General features: G+C 43.0%; 1 protein-coding gene across 11 annotated transcripts in view; it reads left to right on the top strand.

Moving 5' to 3' along the window:
* FRMD4A (FERM domain containing 4A) overlaps positions 1 to 22,433 on the top strand; it is a 365,195-nt gene that overhangs the window by 290,079 nt on the left and 52,683 nt on the right. For all 11 annotated transcript variants that reach the window (XM_050324260.1, XM_050324261.1, XM_050324262.1 and 8 more), the window contains 6 exons: positions 332 to 388; positions 2,865 to 2,887; positions 10,460 to 10,543; positions 17,233 to 17,298; positions 17,533 to 17,590; positions 19,292 to 19,378. In XM_050324260.1, coding sequence (XP_050180217.1) covers positions 332 to 388; positions 2,865 to 2,887; positions 10,460 to 10,543; positions 17,233 to 17,298; positions 17,533 to 17,590; positions 19,292 to 19,378 — 375 coding nt within the window. The remainder of the gene's footprint in view (positions 1 to 331; positions 389 to 2,864; positions 2,888 to 10,459; positions 10,544 to 17,232; positions 17,299 to 17,532; positions 17,591 to 19,291; positions 19,379 to 22,433) is intronic.

Raw genomic sequence — 22,433 nt, 5'->3', positions numbered from 1 at the left:
CCCTAGGCTACCTTTCACTGAATCACACAAGAAAATAAAATTTACCCTGATCCTCACCCTTCCACCTGCTTTCTCATTACTCCTCCTTCATGCCATATTCAGTTATGCTTCATTTACCAAGCCATTACACTGAATATTTGGCTTTCTCCACATCTGAGTGGGCAGGTTCTCCCCCCTTTAGTCTCCAGGAGCATAGGGAATGCTTTGAAGCCAGGGGAGAACACTGGCACCACACACTATGTTGTGCAGTAGGCAGGAGGAGATGTATGTCCTTCTTACAGCAGCTAAAACTCAACTCTCTTTTTCTTTCTTTTTTTCTTCACCTTTCAAGGAACTCATTGAGGTTGACAGTGAAGTGGTGTTTGAACTGGCTGCGTACATCTTGCAGGTAAGCACCGACCTGCTCTCACTTTGTGCTTCCTCATGCTGCATTAAATCTTTTGATTTGCCAGATCCACAACGGCTCTGTGGAAGTGTAGGGGTTCCCTCACTTGCCAGAGAAAGATGTCTTTACACAGTTTTCTTCGTTTCTACCAAAATGGGTACAGAAGGCTCTCAAGCCAGACCTCTCCATGCAGGTAGCGGATACTACTGCTCAACATTTTGCATACAGGAATGTGTACTGTGTTTGCACCAACACAGATATCCAAGACCCTGGGGTACGATGTACAGCCAGAGAAAATCTAAATGATGAATGCAGATTCCTAGGTGAAACCCATATGCAATGGGTTCTTCTCCAGTGACCCTCCTTGCATTTGTTTTCCCAATGGGGTTTGGGCCTCCAGTGAGCTCCATAAGTTTCTACATATGCAACTGTCTGTATTCTCCAACGTGGGCAGAATGGCTTAAAGACTTTCCAGAATATTGTCTTTGGAAGTTCCGCTCTTCAAGAAGAGGGAAAAGGGTCAGAGGGCAAATGACCAGCAGCGTTTGGTAAATATCTGGTTCCCAGAAAAGAATCTTCTCAGGGTAACGAAGGTGGGTTATGTGAAAGTTCTCTTTTTAGGAGCATGACTGTGGGAGCAGATCAGGCATAATTGTCAGATGATCCTTGTTCCCCTTTCTTACAGTCCGATTTTTTCCCATCAGCCATGAAGCTGTGAGGAGCTGTGTGAGCAGACAAGCCAGCTCATCAGAGTGCACTAATAAATAGCAATGCACTGCAGTGCTAGAGCACTTGCCATGTTAAAGAAGCAATTAATGCGTAGGGATTTGAACCGTCATTAAGATCATTTTGTGTAACAAAAGTGGAGCGAGAGAGTCAGGATGGGGGACTCAATTAACAGCACATTATAGAAACTGCGTATTGGCTGTTGGGGGAATACACATCAAACAACGGGCCCATTGTGAGGAGCAGCAATGGGGTTTTGAATCTATTGTCTGCTCATCCTAATGAATAACTTACGTGCTTAGTAATTGTACAGCCAGATCCAGAGTTCCTGCCGTAACCCTTGTTGCTGGGATTGTTTCTTGCCACAAACACAGGATGTTACGTGTATTCCTGTAGTAGTTTGATGTGTAACTTAATGAAAACAGTCAAAACAAGCCACACCTCTGCTCTCTGTAACCATAAATTACTACAGCCCGTGTTTGTGACAGGATCCAAGTAAAACAAATGGGATCATACTGCATTTTGTTCTACTTCTCGCTGCAGCATTTAGGTCAAAGCACTGAAGTATGAAGAATATACCCTACAAAATTGTTTTTTGAATTTAGGATGCTCATCCCTGTGCAGGCCAGGGCATATCCTTTGGGCTTTGCTACGTGTTGAACTATCATCATGTCATGCTCGAGGACTCCTTCCTATGAACCAGAGAAGTGCCTGTCTGTCCTTCAGTTCACTCAGAGGAAAATGGGAAGATAGTAAAGATTTGTCAGCACTCAAGTGATTTAGTCTGCAGCCTTATTCCAAATTGTTTTATTACCAGAACAAATTAAAGTACCACCAAAGCTCTGAACTTTACCCCAGCCCCAGGACTGAAACACCACTGGACGTGGGCTGACATGCTTTGTGGGTAGATGGATGGATGTAAAGACAAAAGACCTGAATGCAAAACCCAGTCTTCTTGGCAGTGGAAATTCCCTCATTGCCCAGATTACTTTCTTGCACTGCACTTTCTGTATAGCTGGTGGCAAATGAGGTGCTTTAGCATGAATCGTAGACAGTCATATTGTCTGTGGAAAATACAAAATGCATGTTAAATCTCTTGAGGAGGGCACTCACCAGATTCTGAGGGTTTGCCAGGTATGCTGTAAGACTCAGGTACTAATATAACTACTGGAGTGGAACATTGTCCAGCCTTTTAACATCAGGCTGTAATGGTAATAAATAGAAATATCTAGATATACAAGCAAGGGAGTTAAATACTCCTCCAAACAGCCAGCAAGGAGTTAAAGAAACCTGTGTCTTGCATCCTCTTGAAAGCTGACAGTCAGCAAGCTTTTTGAAAGTCTAGGTACTAAAAGATGGTCAGAATACTTGTAAAAAAAAAAAAATTCTCAGAGGCTACAAGGCCACTGAGATTTCAGAGATCTCCTAGTAATGTAGCATCCACATCAGCCCAAAAAAATTTAATTACTAGCATTACTTCCTACGGCTTCTTGGGTATCCACTAGCAGAATGAGGAATCATCTGGCCCTGTATTAGAAACCTTTTGTTTGTTAATCTGCCCAGCTCACTGCATGTATCATGGCACTTGACATTAGATACTGGTTCCAAAAAATACATGAGGAATCAATTACAACAGGAAATTGCTGCTAAATGAATTTTGCAAATGGAAAATCTCGAAGAGCCGTTTTCTTCTCTTTTATTTTTTTTTTCATTTTTTAATTGTAGATTTTTAATTTTCTTCTTTGTTTTACAGGAGGCAAAGGGAGATTTTTCAAGGTAGGTGAACTTAAAAGTTTTTGCCACTGTGTGCTGTGAGAATGAATCTGGTAAAATCACTGTGTGAGCCATGGGACTCAATTGTAGCTGTGTAGTGATTGCCTGTGTGAGCAATGGAACTCTGTGTGCATGGCTAACATAGACAGCGGGTTTCCTGATAAAATTTCTCCACCAAACACAGCCTTGGACCAGAGTATGCCTTGCAAACAGCATTGTTTGTGATTTTGTTGTTGACAAATCTCATTATGTGCTCATGAAGCTCAGGAAACAGACTAGTCTTCGGAAGGAAATTGCTAAGGAAATGACTCTACGATCACTGTTATATCACAGATCCAGCCAGAAGCAACATTAAAATTCCATGACTAATTGATATTTCAGCTCAAATTTGGACAGAGTTCTCAAAATCACAGTTTAGATAATTGGTTTTGTTGAACTTCCGCTGTCCCTTGAGCCAAACCTTCAGACTTACTGTAAGAAATTTGAAGAGGTGACTGTACTTGGTGTTTTAGAAGACTGTTAATGAAATGCCCATGAATTATCATTTAAGTTGACAGTATCTGTCATTTGCACATAAGTAGCAACCAAAGGTCAGGTGGTTGTTTGATGTCACTTGTAAGAAAGATGAAAGTTCTTTGTGTGAAGCTCAGGAGAACTGATTATGTTAAGCATTTCACAAAGTCCATATATTACTTTTGCTGACCTGAGCGTGAGTTCAGCTGGAGGACCACAATATCCACAGAAGTTAGTTTCAGAATGGGCAGTGGGTTGAATTGCCAGATGAGCCTAAAGAGATGTCTTAATTTTGCCAGCACTGAGATACACTGAGAGCTGACTGTAATGATACGAGGCTGTGAATAACAGGCAGGATCCACCATCTGGTGGTCTGGGACTTCTAGCCAGCTAAAATTGAGACAAATCAGTGAAAAGGAACAATGCATTGCAGATATTGCCTGTCTGTCATGGAATCTGAGCTGACAGAAGGTAACCTTTGCTAAAAGGAAGTTTAAGTTCTGCCATATCATTTCTCAAAACCTTAACTTGCAAAATCCCGTCATTCATCTGACCACAGAAACACAAGGCCAGTCTTGCTTTGTTTTTCAGTTCCACTGAATAACTCAGCTATCAGAAGTGTTTATTTAGAGGGTACTGGAATGCATGTGGCCCTTTGACTTTTCAGTCTGGTTTTCAATGCACTGCCAAATGCTCAGTCCAGAAGAGTTGGGCCAAGCAGAGTTTTGCCTTTCAGACCTGTGATAAACCACATCTTCCACTGGTTTTGCTATAAAGAACAATATTTAATGTTTTGCAGAATATCTTGGATATGATAAAAACACACTCAGAAAGTGTACATTTAGACACAGAATAGAGAGGAATCAGATAGCTCTGAGTAATAGGACTGAAAGTATTTTATCTTTGAGTATCCACTTTCACACCAGAAGTGGAAACAGCCAGTGGAAAGCACTCATCTGCTAAAAGTTGTCTGATGTCCCTTTTATTAAAAGGAATGGTTGAGTTTATCGTAGGCCACAAAGAAATGAGGAATCCTCTCTGAGGGCACAGAAGATTCCTCAGCCCATGGTGTTAATTGCTGCCTCCACATCAGTGTAGCAGTCATCACCATCACCAGCCCTATTAAAACAGCTCTCTGTTCTTTCCACCTGTGGATCACAGTGGCTTGAAGTGGAAGGGGAAATCCTTACATCCAAGTCAGGCAGAGATAGGGTGTCATAACAACAACTTGTTGATACTTCCAGGGATCTTAATTTCAGAATGGGCTTTGATGACAAAGCAATCTGCCATAGTAGTGCAGTTTAAAGCCTATTCTTGGACAAAGGTAGAAGAATGCCACCCTGACCCTCAATGGTGTGGAGGACTTGGCATCTCCAGCGATGTCTGTCCAGCAGCTCCCCTCTAATGTGCGCTGACATGGGTTTTATGTGCTGGGTGAGATCCAGGTGCTACTGAAGTCACCATGAGGTCGTTGTGGTCATGATTTTGCCTGCTGAGACTTGTGGTTATCATATCAGCAGTGTAAAATCTGGGAAATCGAGCCTGGGGTCAGCCAGAGGAACTGCAGATGAAGGCAAATGTTCTGACTTCTCTTAGGGATGAAGTTAGCTTCAGTGTTTGAAGTTAGTTGGTGCTGAAATATGGTTTAAAGCAGAAGTGGCTACTCTTGGAAACAGAGAAGCTTTGCAGTCTTGAATGTCTTGCTGCTGAGATTTAAGTGTTGTGCATGGCAGCATATGTTGTGTGAAGGTTGAACTTTTGAACTCCTGCTTTGTTTTTTAAGAAATAATTTAATTCTAAAGGGTTGCATGCTTGGAGCACAGACTGCAGCTTTCCCACACCTGTCCCGTCTACTGCCACCATCAGATTTATAGCCTGTGATCTGGCCCTGATCCAGAAAAGTACATAAGCCCTGGCTCATTCGTAGTGATGGGAGAATTGCTCTTCCCCTTGGGAGCCTTCCTGTGACTCACTGCAGATCACCTCAGGTGCTGGGACAAGTCAAAGCCAAACTGTCACAATTTCAGCTGCAGGTTGGTACTTGCCTGCGGTGGCCAGAGTGTGATTACCTCCAAATCCCACTGCAGCCAGGTGGAGCTGGTCCAGGACTCCTGAATGCAGTTACAAGTCTGCTATTTGGGCCTCATGGGAGCTCCAAAAACAGAATCAATCTTACCAACTCCTAACAGTCAGCTTTCTATCTGTGAACTGATACGTCTGCAATGACAGCGGCTCCACTGCTGTTTTTGAGGAAATCATCCCATGCCTCAGAATAATCACTGTGCTCATAGTACTCCTCTTTACTTTGAAAAGGGGCTCCTGTGCCATATCAAACACATTCTACACCCATTGGTAGGGCATCATCATGCATGTTATCACTGATTCTTGCCACCTTGGGCATCTCAATGACTCCCAGTGTTTGGTAAGCCTGGAGAGCACACAGTCCAAGTCACCCTCATCTGTTTTGAGGTAAGATGCCACAGTAGCCCTGACAGATCAGTTTAGCATCTGTAGTGGGCAATTCTTCTAAGCTCTTTTCTATTTCTAATGTGTGTTTCATTTCAAAAACAAGCTCATCAGAAATCCTTGAGGTCCTGAACCTGTTTATATCAACTAAGACAAGTATTTCTGAGTTTGTTCAGAGTGGCCTCGTCCATCTCTTAGTTGGTAAAGTTTTAGGCAGAGTGAGGTTTAAAATAAAAAGCTATTCTCCTTAAGAAGTTCCTAGTCCTCTGCACTGAAGGAGTGGTTTTCACATTATTTAAGAGAATCCCCAAATGCTTCAGCCAACAAGACTTAAATAGGCTTACATTTGGGTTGAGACATACCACTGAGTTTAAGACAATCAGGTATCCCTGTTCAGCTGATTCTTGGGCTGAACAAAACACTTAAGATTGGATTTGTGCTTTTCAATATTAGCTGCAAACATTTTGACTTCAAAGGCAAAGAATCACTTGTATGAAGCTCCTAAACAAGCACCCTGCAGACTGGCCTAAAGGTTATTAGCTCAAGCTAATCTTGTTTCTAGCTGGAAGCTGAGTCACACTTGGTTGGCAGAGCATGGGCAGGACAAATTTCAGTTCCTTAGATGAACACAAATCCTACAGGTATGCAGGCCTCTAGGCCTACACAGAGGAATGATCTGGAGTGCCCTGGCTAATTTGGGGAGGTATAAAATAGCATATTGTAAAAATAACTGAGATTTTTTTCCCCTAACTTAATCCTACCAGATTTAGAGTCCAGTCCTAAAATCTTTGGGAAACTCACACCAACTTTGGTTGTAAATGTTTGTAATCCAGTTCTTCAGCCTGAAACAGCATGTATGTCAAAGCAGCTGCAAATAACATATCCTGATCATTTGTCCCTCAGTTTGGGGTGGGGAAAGGAAAACCCCTGAGTGAAACAAAATCCGGAACCATTGCAGCCAGCTCCTCATTGCTAGATTTCTTCCAGTTAAGCAGGATGAGGCATTTCAAGTGAAGTCCAAGTATCTCCCAGCAACATATGAAAGAATAACAAGGGAGGAAAGCTAACAGCCAGTTTCCTGTTAAGCAGAATTTCACAACAATTTCAAGGTTTGGGCAGATGGTAATCTAACATAGTTTTAGGCTTACTTTTCTTTCTGTGTAACCAAGTGACATTTAACCAATTAGAATGTATTAAAGGGTTACAAAACCCAGGCTGCATTCTTGCAGCCTAATGGAGAAGATCCTAAGCACTGTACTTCAAACAGTGCCATCTAATCTGAGAATCTGAGACTCTGCATTTCCTCTTGCATTCTGCAGAATGAATTACCATGCTGAGAAGAGTTGACAGCTTGAACCTGTAGTTTTGTTTGGTTACTGATCATTGTTATTACAAATGCTGGAAAATGTATGGGTTTCCTGAGACAACTGCATATGTAATCTTGCTCAAAGTTATTGCAGCCGGTTTGCAAAAACGTGTTTTTCACAAAATGCTTATGAAATGGCTGGGTAGGCATTTTGCCCCCATGTGTAGGTAAAAATAGTGAGAGGTGGTTACTAATTTATTTGAAAAAGACTCATTAAACACGCAAGTACCAGAACTAAAACCAGAACCAGGAGTTCCGATTTCTAGGTCCGTTCTTCAGTCAGTCAACCTTACTTCTGGCTATCTAACCAGCTTTCAGGGACCCATGCAAATGGCTTTTCCAGTTCAGTTTTCATACTGTTATTCAGTCTTTTAAATATTATAATTTCCACCATAGTGCAGGAATAAAGTGGTCCAGGGGACACAGAGAAAGTGTGTTTGGACCCTTTCCCCCGCACATTAACAAATCGGTACCAAAAGCACCCTTCTGTATATATCAGCCCTGGAGGTTGGACACTTCTGAATGTAAAATAAATGCAGCAAAAGTGACCGGATTAAACAAACACTTCCTAAATGCAGTAATAAAATAAACTCACTGAGATACTTCACTAGAAAGAGCATGAAATGCACCAAGTACAAAACCACTAGTGATCCTGTTGGAAACATTTTAAAAATTGAGGGGTTTGATATTTTAAAAAGAGCCAAGAGCAAAGTGACCTCATGGCCACTAGTTCAAATGCAACCTGAATCATTTTTTTTTCCATTTTCTTGATTTGGCATCCTTTTGGGAGTCTAAATTCATTTGTCTTGAGATGAGTCTCACCAGAAGACTTAGTGAATACAGGGACCAGGGAATGAAATGTGTTTTTGCTCCTGGAAGTGATTACCCAAAATACATTTGGCACTTTGAGGCTGTGAGGCACTACCTTTATGATATTTTCTAGGTACCGAACAGAAATGTTAATCCCACCCAACAGCATCACTAAGAATGTCTTTTTATCTGATTCTTAAAAGACTTTATCATAGTGCAAGCAAGCTTTGCACCTCACTGACAGAAAAGGCAGAGCTGACTGGTGTTAGCCCTTTCTTTTATGGGAGCCATTACTGACTCAGGCTTTTCCCAGACTCTCCAAGATTGTTTGTCACCTAATCTTGCCCTATTTGATAGCTTTCTGAGCTCAGAAAGTCCCTGTTTGGAAATTACTCTGTGCTTTCCCAGAAAAGTGTTGGAAATTTCTCAACTTCCTTCTATGAGCAGCCAGCCTCAAAAAATCACCACTTGAGGAGCAGTTTCTGCCACTCCGAGTTCTATTCTTTTTTCCTCAGTTTCTTTGAAAATGTCAAAAAACCTCAGTAAGAGCTGACTATGCACATGCTGTGGAGGAGACGGCTCTGGGCAGACCCAGAAAACTCTAAACAGCAGCAGCTTGTTTTCTGGGCTGTCAGTCACAGAGCAGAGCAGCCAGATCAGCAGATAACACAGAGCAGAGCAGCTTCTTGTTCAGACTTGTGCAGATATTTACCTACCGTGGAAGAATAAATCTGAATAGTTGTTGAGCACTTGCACTTAGTCGGGAAGAGCTCTCTGATGGTCAAATGACCATGGGATTTGGGCAGGAGTGGGTGTTCAAACACTGTTTGTCAAAAGCCTTTTGGCTTGGCATATGAGGTGCTACTGAGTGGTTTTCAGTGTGCGTAGCACTGCAGTGGTTGCCTTAGTCATTTCTTTTAAGTGCTGTTCTACACATCTTCACTCTGCAAAATTTGAACCTAATTGAGACTTGGACATCTCTCACAGATTTGTCTTGACTAGAAGTTGTGGTCCTGTTTTAAAACTACTTAATTGATTGTCAGGGAACTACCATAATAATAAATGTCTGTAGACATGCCCAAAATGCCTGCTACAGGATTTATGTCAGTGGTTTACCCCTATGGCCCAACCTAGCAATTAACCTGCAGACTCCAATTAAGACAAACCCACCGAGGTCTCAGGCAGAGCCTGCTGCTGGGATGTGCAAACAGAGAAATGCTGTGGGAAGATTTTTACAACTGAAGCAGGATCACCTCTCTACAAGCCATCCTACAGACTGTCACAGCAAGAAGAACAAAACCCAGGGTGTCCTGGAATGTCCAAGGGCTCCTTGAGTCTTTGCAGATGTTAGGATGTCTGGTCTACAGCTATAGAGGCCAAGACTACCTGTCTGCCTGGCTACCAGCCCCATGGGAGAAGCCAGTGGGCTGGGAAATCTGGAGGTCTGGAAGAGGTGTCTCTCTCTGCAGCTCCAGGACAGCCACACTTTTGGGGAGGATAAAACAAAAGGGTAAAAGAAGGCAGAAAAAACTTCTACTAAAAAGTAAGCCAATAAACATGAATTCTTTGGCACTCCTCAGTGTCCTGTCTGGCCTTCTTGGCTGTGTATTTCTACAATTTTAAAAGTTAATAGCAGCAGTGCCTTCCTTCCCAAGCCTTTGAGGCTTTTTTTTTTTTTTTATGTGCACGCAATTCCTTGTGTGTTTAAAAGTGGTCAGGGAGGCATTTGGGGTTTGTAGGAGAAAATCCCACGGTTTCATTTCATCTGTGAGAATCTGCTTCCCGTTTCATGAGCCCTCCGTGCTCTCTGCTGTGCAGTGATGCTGCTCCAGCTGGCCAGTGTGGCTACTGGAGGTTGCAGGGAGAAGAATGAGCAAGGTGATTGTGCCTGGTCCCGTGCAGGGTTTTGTGCAGCAGGACAAATTCAAGCTGGAGTCTTAGCAGTGAAGATGTTGTACAAAGACCAGGTCACTGGGCAAGAGGCTAAGAACAACCTGGGATGCTAAGAAAGCAAACCATTATTTCTTGCAGCAGTTTGTAATGCACTAAATAAAGATGTTTTATTGCAGCTGAAAGAATCACTTTCTCTTCTCTTCCCCTTGTTTATTTTTTCTGTATATGAATATGTCCGTGGGACCCTGCTCAATGACATGTGACATGGTGGCTTTTGTGTCCAGTCATTGGTAGGAAGCTCTTCAGCATAACCATCTGGGAGAGCTTCTCTCCAATTTTGATAATAGAGGGAAAAGTTAACTGGGCTGCCATAAAACAAATAAAGAGAGGAGAAAAAGGAAACCCCAGTGCCTTTTGTTAAGGAGGAACAGATGTACAGCCATAGCAGCCTGCCAGCTAGGTCAGGTCATATCAAATATTGTGTTTGTTTTCTTGTAGTCTGATCCTCCTTTTGAACTCTCTTTCAGCAATGAAGTTGTAAGGAATGAATTAAAGAAGCTGCCAGCCCTTCCGACACCGGCACTGAAGGAGCATCCTTCCCTCGCCTACTGGTAACGTATCTCTCTGCTCAGCAGCTTTGCAGTGTCTTGTGAAGGACCTGGCTCTGGCAATAGGTGCTCTGAGAGTGGAAGTGGGGTGCAGAGATTCCTGCCTTCTAGCTCTGGGTTTGTCACCGACTCACTGCATGAGTTAACACAAGTGGAACCACCACGCTGGGCCTCAGTTTCCCCGTCTGCCCAATGTCTGGGTCAGAAAATTCACTGTAAACATGCAGGTGTCCTGATGAAATCAAGAGGCCTAATGTGCCATTTACTTTGTATCTGTGGAAGAGTTTTCCTGTCTGGAAATGTCATGTATTGCACTGCTCTGTGTTATTTTGAGTGATCCAGTTTCATCTTGCAAATCCTCTCTGTGTGGCACAGATGAACTACAAGGGATACATTTTCTCCTTTTCTATGAACCAGGTGATGTTTGGAGGTGCTTGTTTGCTTTGTCTTTATTGCACTGGGAATTAAATCCAGGGTAGGAGCAGGATCACAATTAAATTTTATACACCCCACACATAGATTTTTTGTGCCACCCTGCATATCCCTGTTATCTGTGCAAATACAAAAGTATTTGGGGAAAGACTTTTCATTAAAAGGGAGATGCTTTCACTTGATTTTCTGCTTGCTGCTCTTTCATGTTTGCCTTTAAAGCATTAGGCTGCAAGCCTGGGGGTGGAGAGAACTCCTTTGTCTGCTACTCTCTTAATTTCTGCATTTTGGTAAATCTGAGGATGGCAGGGGGGAAATAAAACAGTTCATAGGATATGATTGCAGTTCTTCCCTTTGCCAAGAAGGTCATCCACTTCTCCTAGCATGGCTGCAATACTGGAATTAGCTGTAGCTCATGCCAAGCCATGGGCCAGCTAGTCTGTGAGGTCTCACTTTATGAGAACTTTAGAACATCAGAAGAGATTCAGAGTCCCCAGCTGAAATCAGGATCACTAACACAAAAGCTGAGGATCATCACAGTGTCCTGGTGTTTCTCTCTAAGAACCAAATGCAGTCTTTGTGAAAAATTGTAAATGTAGGCTGCCATTTCATTGAAGAAGAATGGTCTTCCTCTTTGGAGCATCTCTTTCCTTTTTCCAAAAAACCACAGACGGTGGCCTGGCTGACTGACAGACTGGGAGCTCAAGCTAAAAGCCATCACGAGAGGAGTGGTGGGAACAAGTAGGCAGTGGTAGGGAAAGCAAATCTGACCCTTCAGCAGCAACATGGCCTGAGGTCTTATTAAAGTGCCCACATAGCAAAAAGAGCTGTGTAAAATATTCATGCTCAGAAGGTATTTGCAGTTATACACGAGGTACAACACTTCTTACAGCTGTACTTAATTTGGGGGGGCCTCTCCTGTGACTGAGAACAAGTCACAGGTTGGGAAGGTGGCGTTGCCAAAGGGGTAATAAAATCAGAGGCCACAGTCCTGTGACTCCCTTGTGATTTCATGTCAGTAACCAGGTCTCAGAGGCCTCTTATACATTAGTAGTTCATTATTTTTTAATGGTGGCTTTGTCCTAAACACCCTCTGAAACGCTGAGTGCTCTCAAGAAGAGGCTGTTGGTGAATCAGACAAAAAGCCTCTAAAATACAGATCAAACTTCAGTGATCTAAGGGAGCAGATTTTTAAAACTGTGTTCTCTGGCATTTCTGCATTTCATGCAGGTTATCATAATGGATACAGATTTCATCCTGTCCTTTTCTGCGTGCAGTCACTTTTATGCTGCAGTTCTTCAGCATAAGCACAAACAGTAACAAGTGAATCTCCCAAATCTGGAAAGAAACTTCTAAAACGTTAGAGGTGGGATGGGTAATGGCTCTAGTTAGTTTAAAACAAACAAACAAAAGAACTTTGTACTATATTTTTATCAGCTGAAATGGATTAAGAGATAATAAAATGTATAATCAAGCGAATACTGTGATACCTTTGAAAAGATGCTATAATAGGTCTGCATGAAATGGCATAACATTTCCATCACACACCATGAAAAAGCCTCACCACTGCTCCTACCAAATGTATTACAGTCGGTGGGATGAGTCCTGGATTCTTACATCAGCACAGTTTGTGCCTCTGACTCCACCGTCATGGAGTCTCCTGGTTCCATACCCTTGCTGCTTCACTGTATTACATTCCTGAGGGTTTATGAACTTCACAACAAAGTTGAAGATTTTAATTTTTATATCATCAAGTTGCTGTTTCCTGCTCTCTACACGTTCATAATAATCAGTTCCACATCTTGTTCTCAAACATCTGTTGGCATCACTGATTACTGGTGAAGAAAAAAAGGGGCTTTTTGGTGGGTTTGTTTGTGTGTCTTTTTCTTCTAAATGAAAGCTGAGCTTCTGGCCCTCCCACACAATCCAGGAGCTGGGCCCCGGAGTTTTGATTTCTCTCGCCCATGCATGGAAAAAACAGACAGTATTTATTATTTTAGACACAAAACTAATCAGAGAGACTGGAGATAACCTTTAGAAAATGTGTTAACTCATGGAGCTCCTTTCCAGCCACTGTCATTGGATTTTATCTCAGTTCAGATCCTCCCCAGCAAACCATCCCAGTACTGGGTTGTCAGTAAGAAAGCCAGGAGGAAATGCAACAGCACAAAACCAATTGCTAGAATACAATTTTCAACAAACCAGGTGTAAGACAGACTTCTCTCAGGTTCACAAAGATCTTGAATGTGAACTTGTTTTTAGCAGCCTAAAGCACCAGTGTTGCCAGAAAACCCACCTCTGAAAATATCAGCTGAAAATCACTATTTAGTGATTTTCTGTAGTTCAGCACAGACCTGAGGCTCTGGTCCTGCTCTTGGTCCTTTGGCCAAAGAGATGCTGGTTGCTTCTGTGGGATAGTGTATGACTGCAAATAAATACATTAGTAAATTCAGGAATATAATCAAAATGGACAAATCAGGTTAGAAGCAGAATAACACTAAGGAACAGCAATGAGTGGACAGCTATTTAAAACAGCTCAGTGTGCTGGGAAGAGAGGGAGGGAACAATTACCTTTGAAAATCTGGATCTCATGATGAGAAACTCAGAGCCTGCATCTGCACGCAAGTTGTCTGCTGTCCAGTCCTGTAAGCTGCTGGGGCAGGAGGGATTTCTTGGCGGTTCTAAAGATCTTTATCAGAACTGTCTGCTGCAGGATATCATCCACATACTAATTTCTGCAGCTTTGGGGGGAATGTTTTATGAGCTGGCAAACAGACGATGGTGCTCTGGCAGCCCCCCTGTCTCCACATTAGTTAAGCATCCTCTGCCAGCCCTGCACTGTGAATGAGTTTCTGTGTCACCAACACAGCAGCAAGGCAGAGCAGGGGGAGAGGAGATGTCAGCTGGTGGTCCCAGCAGTGTCCCAGCACTCTCCCAGCTGTCAGTAGCAGCATGGCAGCCGCCTTGAATGAACAGCTGAAATGACAGGGGAGCATGTTTATAGGCCCTGCTAATGCTCCTTTTGACCCGTGAATGATGTTGCTTGTTTTCCCTGGCACATGCTGGGCTTAGCCCTCTGTCCCAGAGCTGGAGGCAGAAAGTGACTTCTGTGCTGGACAACCTTCTGTCACACAGCTGAGGTGGGACTGATTTGACTGTGTAGGTTTTTTCAGTGTGGATCTCACTGTCTGAGCTGGGTGCCCTCAGCTCCCTTTGCTGTCAGTGGAGAGAAGCAACAGTAACTTCCTCCCAAGGAAGCCATCCAAGATAAACTGGATGAATCATGCTCTGGAGTACCTGTTTCTTTCCCTTAAGTGTGACTAGCCCAGTGCTGCAGAAGAGTGAAAGACAGCAGATCCCTCTCCTAAATATTCATGGCTCGATTGATAATTCAGGTTTTACTTTTTTTTCCAAAAGAAAGAAGAAACAAGGATCATAACTTTTCTGGAACCTAACGTCTGTACACCTCAAAACATTACACAAAGGGAGACCATCAGTATCCTAAGAGAGCAATGGAGGCATTTGTTTAAGAGAACTGGATAGAGCCTGGACTATCCCACATTTTAGCATGGGCTACAAACATAACTTTATTCATTCTACTGTTCAGGAAGGCTCCCTGACATCTGTTCTGTCCTTTGAAGGAAATGGGCCATCGATTGGCTTTCCTACTCCAGGAGCATGGTCTGGGACCATATCAATTATTTTATAATAATCATTTATAAGAAAGCAGAGCACATCTGGAATCACATTGTAGGTACATGTATCCTTTCCTAGAATGGCAGCAATATGAGAGCTTGATCTGTGCAATAAACTGCACAAGAGTGGAAACCAAAGCTGAGTGTTTTCCACTGGAGAAACTCTGTTGTTTTCTAAGAAGTCACTCCTGGTTTGTTCTTGTCTGAGGCAGAGGAATTGCATCCACATGTAATCATGATTTTAAGAGGTAATTTCAAAGGGCTGTAAGCCCTCTCTGTCTATCTTTTTTATTAAGAATGATGTTTTTTGGAGATCTTCCAGTACTGAACACTCATGTAATTCAGTTATTGCTCCAAAAGTAATCCTGTTTATGGTAATCATGGCAGGAGACCCAGGCTCTGCCTTCATGTGCACGCCCATAACATCTGTGGTACTTGCTTGGATCAGTGCACTGAATATGGTTTCATAGCTGTAGAATTTACAGCTTACAGATCATTTCCTAAGCATTAAATTTATGCTGAGGGATTTATTGTGAGAGCTGGACCATTCCTTTCCTCATGTAATTTGTCACTGGCTCAGTCAGCACCCTGTACCTGCTATGGCCTGCTGGTGGGACATTGCTTAACCTTGCCCCAGAAAGAGCCCTTTTATTTTTGCAGGATGAGTGGGGGAAGTCACTTGGTGAGAGTACAGAAAGCAGTTCCTCCAGACAAATGATGGGCTTGTGGGGGAACAGCTGGTCCTGCCAACAATCCAACAGACTACCTCTGTTGCTCTGTGCTGCCTATGTTGGTGTTTCTGGTTCTCTTCCTTTCTCTCTTCATTACCAGGGATGCACAGTCCTGGGCTCCCCTGTGCCCCTTCTTTCTAAAAGAAATTCTTTCGGCTCCAGAGGTTTTGGCTTTCTTTCTAAAAGAAATTCTGTCCTCTCTGGCACAGGGATACATATGGGGAAGGCAGCAATGGAAAGATGCAGTCGTGTTAGCCGGGCTAGTGAAACACTTTGCAGTTTTCCACAAAAATCCCCTGTGGGCATCTCTAAGCAGTTGGGATGAGGTCATCTACCAAACCATCGCACCCCGCTGTGCTCCTTCACATGGTCTAGGCAATGCAAATAGCTTCAGTTCCGCCTGGGGAAGGATTACTGCATGGTGGACAGCCTTGGTTGCTTTTAAATGCCCCATTAGGGGCTCCCACTGGACCAAGGAAATGCAGGGAGGGGGGAATGCCAGTGCGCATTGCCTTGAACCACACACAGCATGATGGCATGGGATAGACACCTCCATACTGCTGGAAGCTTATGTGGGGCTGGGTAGGGAGGGCACAAAGGTGGCATAGAGATAGTTTAGGTTTCCCTCCTCTTGAGCTGGCAAGGTCTGTACAGCATCTTCAGGGGACTCAACAGATTCCCTGTTCTTGGTGTTACAACATAAAGAGCAAGAAATGGGGTTTAGACTTGAGGACTTGAGTACTCTGTCCTGCCAGCGTAACAGAGCTGGTCCTGTGGGCATTATGTTGGATCCCTGGCTTATACTTTGCTAGCACAGCTGACTGTATGCATCAAATAGCTCTGGTTCTGTGCTCTCCTGCTGCCCATTCACTGGAGAAGAAAGAATGATGTTCTTCAATCTGTCATTTGGGTCATGCTGATCTCTCATGGGTGCTCCATCTCGCCTGTGTATCAGTACACACTCAGGACTGTTCTCTAACACAGAGGCCCACTGGTGTGGAACAGCCTCCATGTTTCACTGTGGAACACATGAAGACATGGTTCACGTCTTCTCTAAGACATGAAATGATCTTAGTCTCAGTGTTGGGAACGGGGCCTGGCTCATGCCAACTCCCAGTGCACAGCCAGGAGTTGCCTGGGAGAATGCAAGTTAGTAAAACCTAAAAAGTAAGCAAAGGCACATCAGTACTTTAACAGTCAAGTGACCCAAGTTTGAGTGCCTTGGAAACATCCCCTGCCACTGTTTAAGCTGCTGATACAGATGTTGCCTCTGTGTACACTAGGAACTTAAATCCCTGCTGAGAGAGATTGCTCCAGAGTACTTCCACTAGTGCTTCTGCAAGTGGTTTTGTGCAGTTACAGGCAGGAGTAATCTGTGAGTCTTAGGGCTGCTACTGGCCACCAATTTCTGAGCAGTTTCGCCCATCTTTCAGAGGACGTGATGGGCTTGAAAAGAAATTGCACCAAACAGGGTAAAGCAGAGCTGGAGCAGCTTCATCACAAATCTGTTTGCCCACAATGTAATATCATGGACATCGTTTGTAGATAAGGAAAGGATTGGAGAGAGAGAAAAGTCTGTACAAGTAGGCACCATGTCTGTGGGGAAAAAAAGTTCTTCCAGAAAACCAACTCTTAGAAAACCATTTCTTTTCTCAGTCTGTGACTCCTGCTTGTTTACCCCAGGCTGCACCAAATCCCCTAATCTGATGGGTTTGCTTAGCATCTTTTGATTCCCTCAGTCAGTAGCTGTGTTAACAGAAATATCTCTTCACCTTTTGGTGAGACTCTTAGTCATTATAATGCCAATTTATAAGATATCAATTTTTTTCCTTTCCAGTGAGGATCGAGTCATTGAACATTACAAGAAACTAAATGGTCAGACAAGAGGTCAAGCAATTGTGAAGTAAGTGAAATAAGTGTGATTTCTTTGTGACCTTTGTTTTATATAGAAAACATTTATAGAGGACTGTATAGGTAATATAAATAAATATAAATACAACATGTAACTATGCTTCCCATCTCATGTTGCTTCATTTTTAAGTATTATGTACTTAACTATTTATTTATCAAAGCATTTTTTTTCAGAGCATCCTCTCAGCTTCTCACACGTGTTATTCTCTTCTGTGTTGTTTTGCAGTTACATGAGCATTGTAGAATCCCTCCCAACATATGGAGTGCATTATTATGCAGTAAAGGTACGTGCCACAAGAAGGGTTGTTCACTGAATTAAACCGTTGTTGGAGAGGGAGGGAGAGAGGTACAAGCAGCCATCCTGCTTTCAGAATACAATACACTGCTACTAAAGTCTCGTTTCACTTCCTGTGGTAGGATAAACTTATTTCAACTGTTGTGTGCGTGTTTAGTAAATACAGCTCCAAAGAGGAAAATCCTGCTTTTGGAGATAAAACTCTTGCAGCTCCATTGTGCTGGGGTGCTCAGTGCACAAGCAGCAGCAAGCTCTGGTGATGCCAGTGAACCCCCACCAAAGAGACAAGCCAGACCCATCTCTGGCAGACACGATGCTTCACTCCTTTTTGTAGTTCCAGGAAGTCAGACTTTTCCCAGCCAGCAGAAACATGAGCAACTAGGTAGGGCCAGCCATGATCTGCACACTGCAGCTCCCCTCACATGAGATACGTGGATTCCACACAGGTATTCATGAAATCCCTCATTTCTTTAGTCCAATGATTTATCACCAAAACTTCCAGCCTCATATTATTATTATTACTTCCTTGCCTGACCAGCTGCATAGGGTTGTTATTTTTTTTAAGCAGAGAAATCAATAAACATATAAAGAAGGCTAGATACACACTCCCCAGAGCATACTCCCTCATTTATCACCACTGAAGTTTTGATGTGTTTTGTCATTATCTCTGTGTGCAGATCATATGGGTTTTCATGCATCTGTAATGTCTTGCACACATGAGGTACCATAACAACACAAATATCCGACTGTACCTGTCCCAGGACGTGAGTTTCTAGTCTATTTCTGCTAATGTGTACACAGAATAAGGTGTATTATTTTGCAAAAAGCATTATCCTCATCTTTTCCCAGAGGACAGGATCCCTCCAGCACCCTTCGCACCCAGATCTCTTGGACTACTCTAGATCAAGAGATCAAATCTGCTGGATTGGGCTTGATATTCAATCCTGCAAACACTGGAAAGCTATTCCAGTGAGCTCCCCACAACCAGTAAGCAGCAGTGAGTAGCAGTGAGGCAGCAAATATTGCACATAATAGGTTCTGCTTCTGCCTGATGTGGGGGTTTTCATTTTGCTACGTTTTACCCTGCCACTCTCTATCACATTAACAGAACAGATGTAATTTCATTGAGGACTCCAGCTCAGTAAATTGCAGAGGCTGGGATCAGATATCAGCCATTACTCCATAAGGCCATTTTATTGCACACTCAGACACAAAGCAGTTGGGTCCGAGCCTGTCAGACCTTATCACTTGGTAGCTCTCAGATCCCATTACTGCTGCATTTTCAAGACTAATGCTAAAATCCCTCCACATAATTCAAGTCAGCTGGGTGATTTGCTTTCCTTTCTCTCCAGTCTGAGTGTTCAGACTGGATAATTTACAGGGCAAAGAAAGAAGATGCACCACTGCATAGAGGACTCATGTCAAACCTCCTCACCTTCCCTGACAGCATTTTGAGTAACTTGATCACGTGTGATGTATTTTAAATGGTTTTACATGTCATGGCCAAAAGTGAAACAGATCTCTCCTAAACACCACGGAGTTTAGTGACTTGAGGGAATTTAGCAAAGGGAAATTTAACAGCACCCACTCAAAGATATTGCTTAGAAATAAATATTCACCTTGAACAACAACCTAGGAAATCTCCAGCATTTCACCATCCTATTCAATGTAACTCCGTTTTCTCTTCCAGGACAAGCAGGGAATTCCATGGTGGTTAGGACTTAGCTACAAGGGGATTTTTCAATATGACTACCATGACAAAGTGAAACCAAGAAAGGTAAGTTGTTTACTTTTCTATCAAGGTCTGGGCTTGCCACACATGTTATAGCTCGAGTCGAGGGTGTGATGTACACCAAATGCTGGCATTGATTCATGTGATTTTGAAGGATGTTCACTTTCTCCCAAACTTGTCTGAACATCTGCAAAGAACTAATGGACAAAAGTAGTTCATAATTTATTAAATGTTGTGGGTTTGGGGGGAAATAAGCATCACTTAATCTTGCAACTTATGCTCCTTTTTCTGTGTGGTTCATAAAACATAATGGCAACTGAAGGACTGATCCTCTCAGGAGCTGGAGACCTTCCATTCTCTGGCTATGGCAGGATTAGGGGTGCTCAGCCAACCCTTGATACTGTACTGCCAAGCCATAAATGATCTGAGAAAGAGAGGGTATAAGAGACAGGAAAGCTGCTTCCATTTATTACAAAAAAAAATTGCATGGCTTTCTCAGGACTAGCGTTACATTTGAAAAGCAACAATTTTACTAACTGAAGAGTAAGTGTCAGACCGGGAGGAAAAGTCAACTTTCTTCACATTCCTAAATAAAAAAGGCATTAAAAAGTTTGTGTCCCCTATCTGATTTATTTAGGAACATTACTTTGAAGCAATTTACAAACCAAGTCATGGCACACATAGATATGGTAACAAAAGCTAGAGTTTGGTCAGTGAGGACTAGCCATTCTGGTCTCTTTGTTAGTATTTTCAGTGAAGTTTTCAATGCATCTGAAAACCGGGCTTTGTCTCAGTCCTTCCAAATTGCCTGTGAAAAATCCAGAGAAGTAACGTCCTCTTGATTTGGGAGGTTTTGATTCCCTGAGCCTATCCTATGAGGTGGACCCATGTGTTCTGGTTTTCCTACCTAAGACGCCGTCTAATACGGAAAGTCTCATCCCTGAGCACAGGCCCTGCAGGTGGGCACTCACAGCGTGTTAGCAGCAGTATCTGTTGTGCTGGAAACCCGTGGGGACATCAGGGGACAAGGCTTCAGGCTTCCTAGCAGGCTGCAGAACTGCATGACTTGAAGCTACTAGGCAGCTCTTCTGTGGATGCAAAAGCTTCCACCGTGAATTAATATACTGGATTTCTCTTCACATTGTCTCTATGCCAAGGTCCCCTCCCCTTCTTCCCCCTTTCGCCTCCTCTGGATGCATTCAAGTTAGATATTGCCTGGTGCTCACAGAGAGCATCTTCTATTAAAATAGACATTATAATCAATGTTTTGTAGAAAGCTGAACTGCTAAGGAGGCAGCAAGAGACAACAGGTGGATCAATTAGCCTTTTATTCGCTGAAGGCTATAAATGGGGCTTTTTATTCACTGAAGGAAAGCATGAGAAGAGTAAGGAGGTCTTCACAAAACATCTGTGCTCTAAAAGACACATCTCTTTGGGATCAATCATTACCTGCAGGGCAAGCCATACTCACACATGTGATAGTTTAAAACATGCCTAGGCTAGGTGTTTGCACCCACATATCTCTAGTAGTGCCAACACCCCAGGGAAGTCATGTCCTTTAAAGATGCCTTCAGAAGTCAGTCTTAGGAACAGAAACATTTCTTTGGAAGAAAACAGTGCCCCTGCCATGACAGGACTCAGCCATTCAAAAGCTATAGCAATTATTGTCAACCCCATTGGGATGATCTGGTTGGTGAGGAGCATCAGAAGGAAGGAGAGGAGAGGTTTGGTGCTCAGACTGTATGGGAGGACACAGACTTTTGCATTAGAAGAGCCAAGCCTCCTTTTTCAGCTTTCTCTTCCTTTCTCAGCTGCTCAGGGTGATCTAATCTGTAGCATTGGATTTAGAGCTTGATAACATCTTGACCAGCCTCTCTGTGTCCCCACTAAACTACCTCCAGTGCTCACATTGTCTGTCAAAGCAGGACCTTTAGGCATCTCCAATCCTTTTTCTGCAAGTGTAACCCTAAAAAATAGGGTTCCAATTTTCTCTGTATTAGGAAGTTTTTTGGTTTTTTTTGTCTCAGCAAGTTAAGCATGAAATCCAGGAGATCCAAAACAGTGGTGCTGCCTTATGTACAAACCACGAAGAACTTCTGTGGCTGAGCAGAAGTGGTCATAAATCTAGGAGGGAAGGTTGGGTGGGAAGGGAGAGCAGGAATTTCCGGGCTAGAATTTGTCCATTACCACAATCCAGAGACCACAGGAGTGAAAAGATAGCCTAGATGAGCATTTCTCTTGTTATATGATGCTTGCAAACCCCATCTGTTGGCAGGTCTATTCCAAAATGAACAGCCTAAATCAAGGACAGGACTTGGACAGAGTGGCTGAGACTTTGTTACTTCTCCATGGAGTGATTTTACCTGCTCTGGAGCAAGTAAAAAGACTTCTTACCCTACACAGGTGGTAAAACCCCTCTGGCAAGAGCAGCTCAACTGCCTCAGCAAGGCACAGTGTTTAATCCTCTGCTAATTAGATTGCAAAATTGCACTTGATAACCCTGGTATCTGGGAGCAGCTCACCATAGTATCTGATTCATTTCACTACAACAGCATGGGCTGGTTCAAGCCCTTGCCGTGCAAAAGGGAGGGGCAAACCTGACTGAACTTTCTGCAAGGTAAAATTAGTGGGGGACAGGAAAAGAGATTATGTCTTTTCTGATCCTTATTATTTTGTTCATGCACACTGTCGATGCCAGAAACAAATTGAAAAATTGCAATGGAAAAATAAATCTCCCTGGAAGAAACCCAAGCAGCAAATTGTAGCAAGACACCAGCTGAAACCAAGACATTTATATTAAATGCATATAACAAACTTACTTGTCTTATAAGAGAGATTGTAATGTTTTTCTATATGTCATCTTAGATAGAATTCCATGCTTATTTTGTTTGCAAGGAAAACTGTAACCCACACTAAGCAGCTGAACCTATCTTGGGCCATCCCATTAGCAGTCACTCAAAACCATGTTTTTATGAAATTGCTGGAGTAAATCAGCCATGTGTGTCTAGAAAACTAACCAGGTTTGTCATCAAGTTGGATGAGACTGGAGAGGAGAATTGAGGCTGATGCAGGGCCAGAACCTGCTCCTGCCTGTGCTATT

This window comes from Myiozetetes cayanensis, unplaced genomic scaffold, assembly GCF_022539395.1.
Source record: "Myiozetetes cayanensis isolate MyiCay16 unplaced genomic scaffold, myiCay2020 scf3, whole genome shotgun sequence".
NCBI lineage: Eukaryota > Metazoa > Chordata > Aves > Passeriformes > Tyrannidae > Myiozetetes > Myiozetetes cayanensis.
This window is presented reverse-complemented; position numbering and strand designations above follow the sequence as displayed.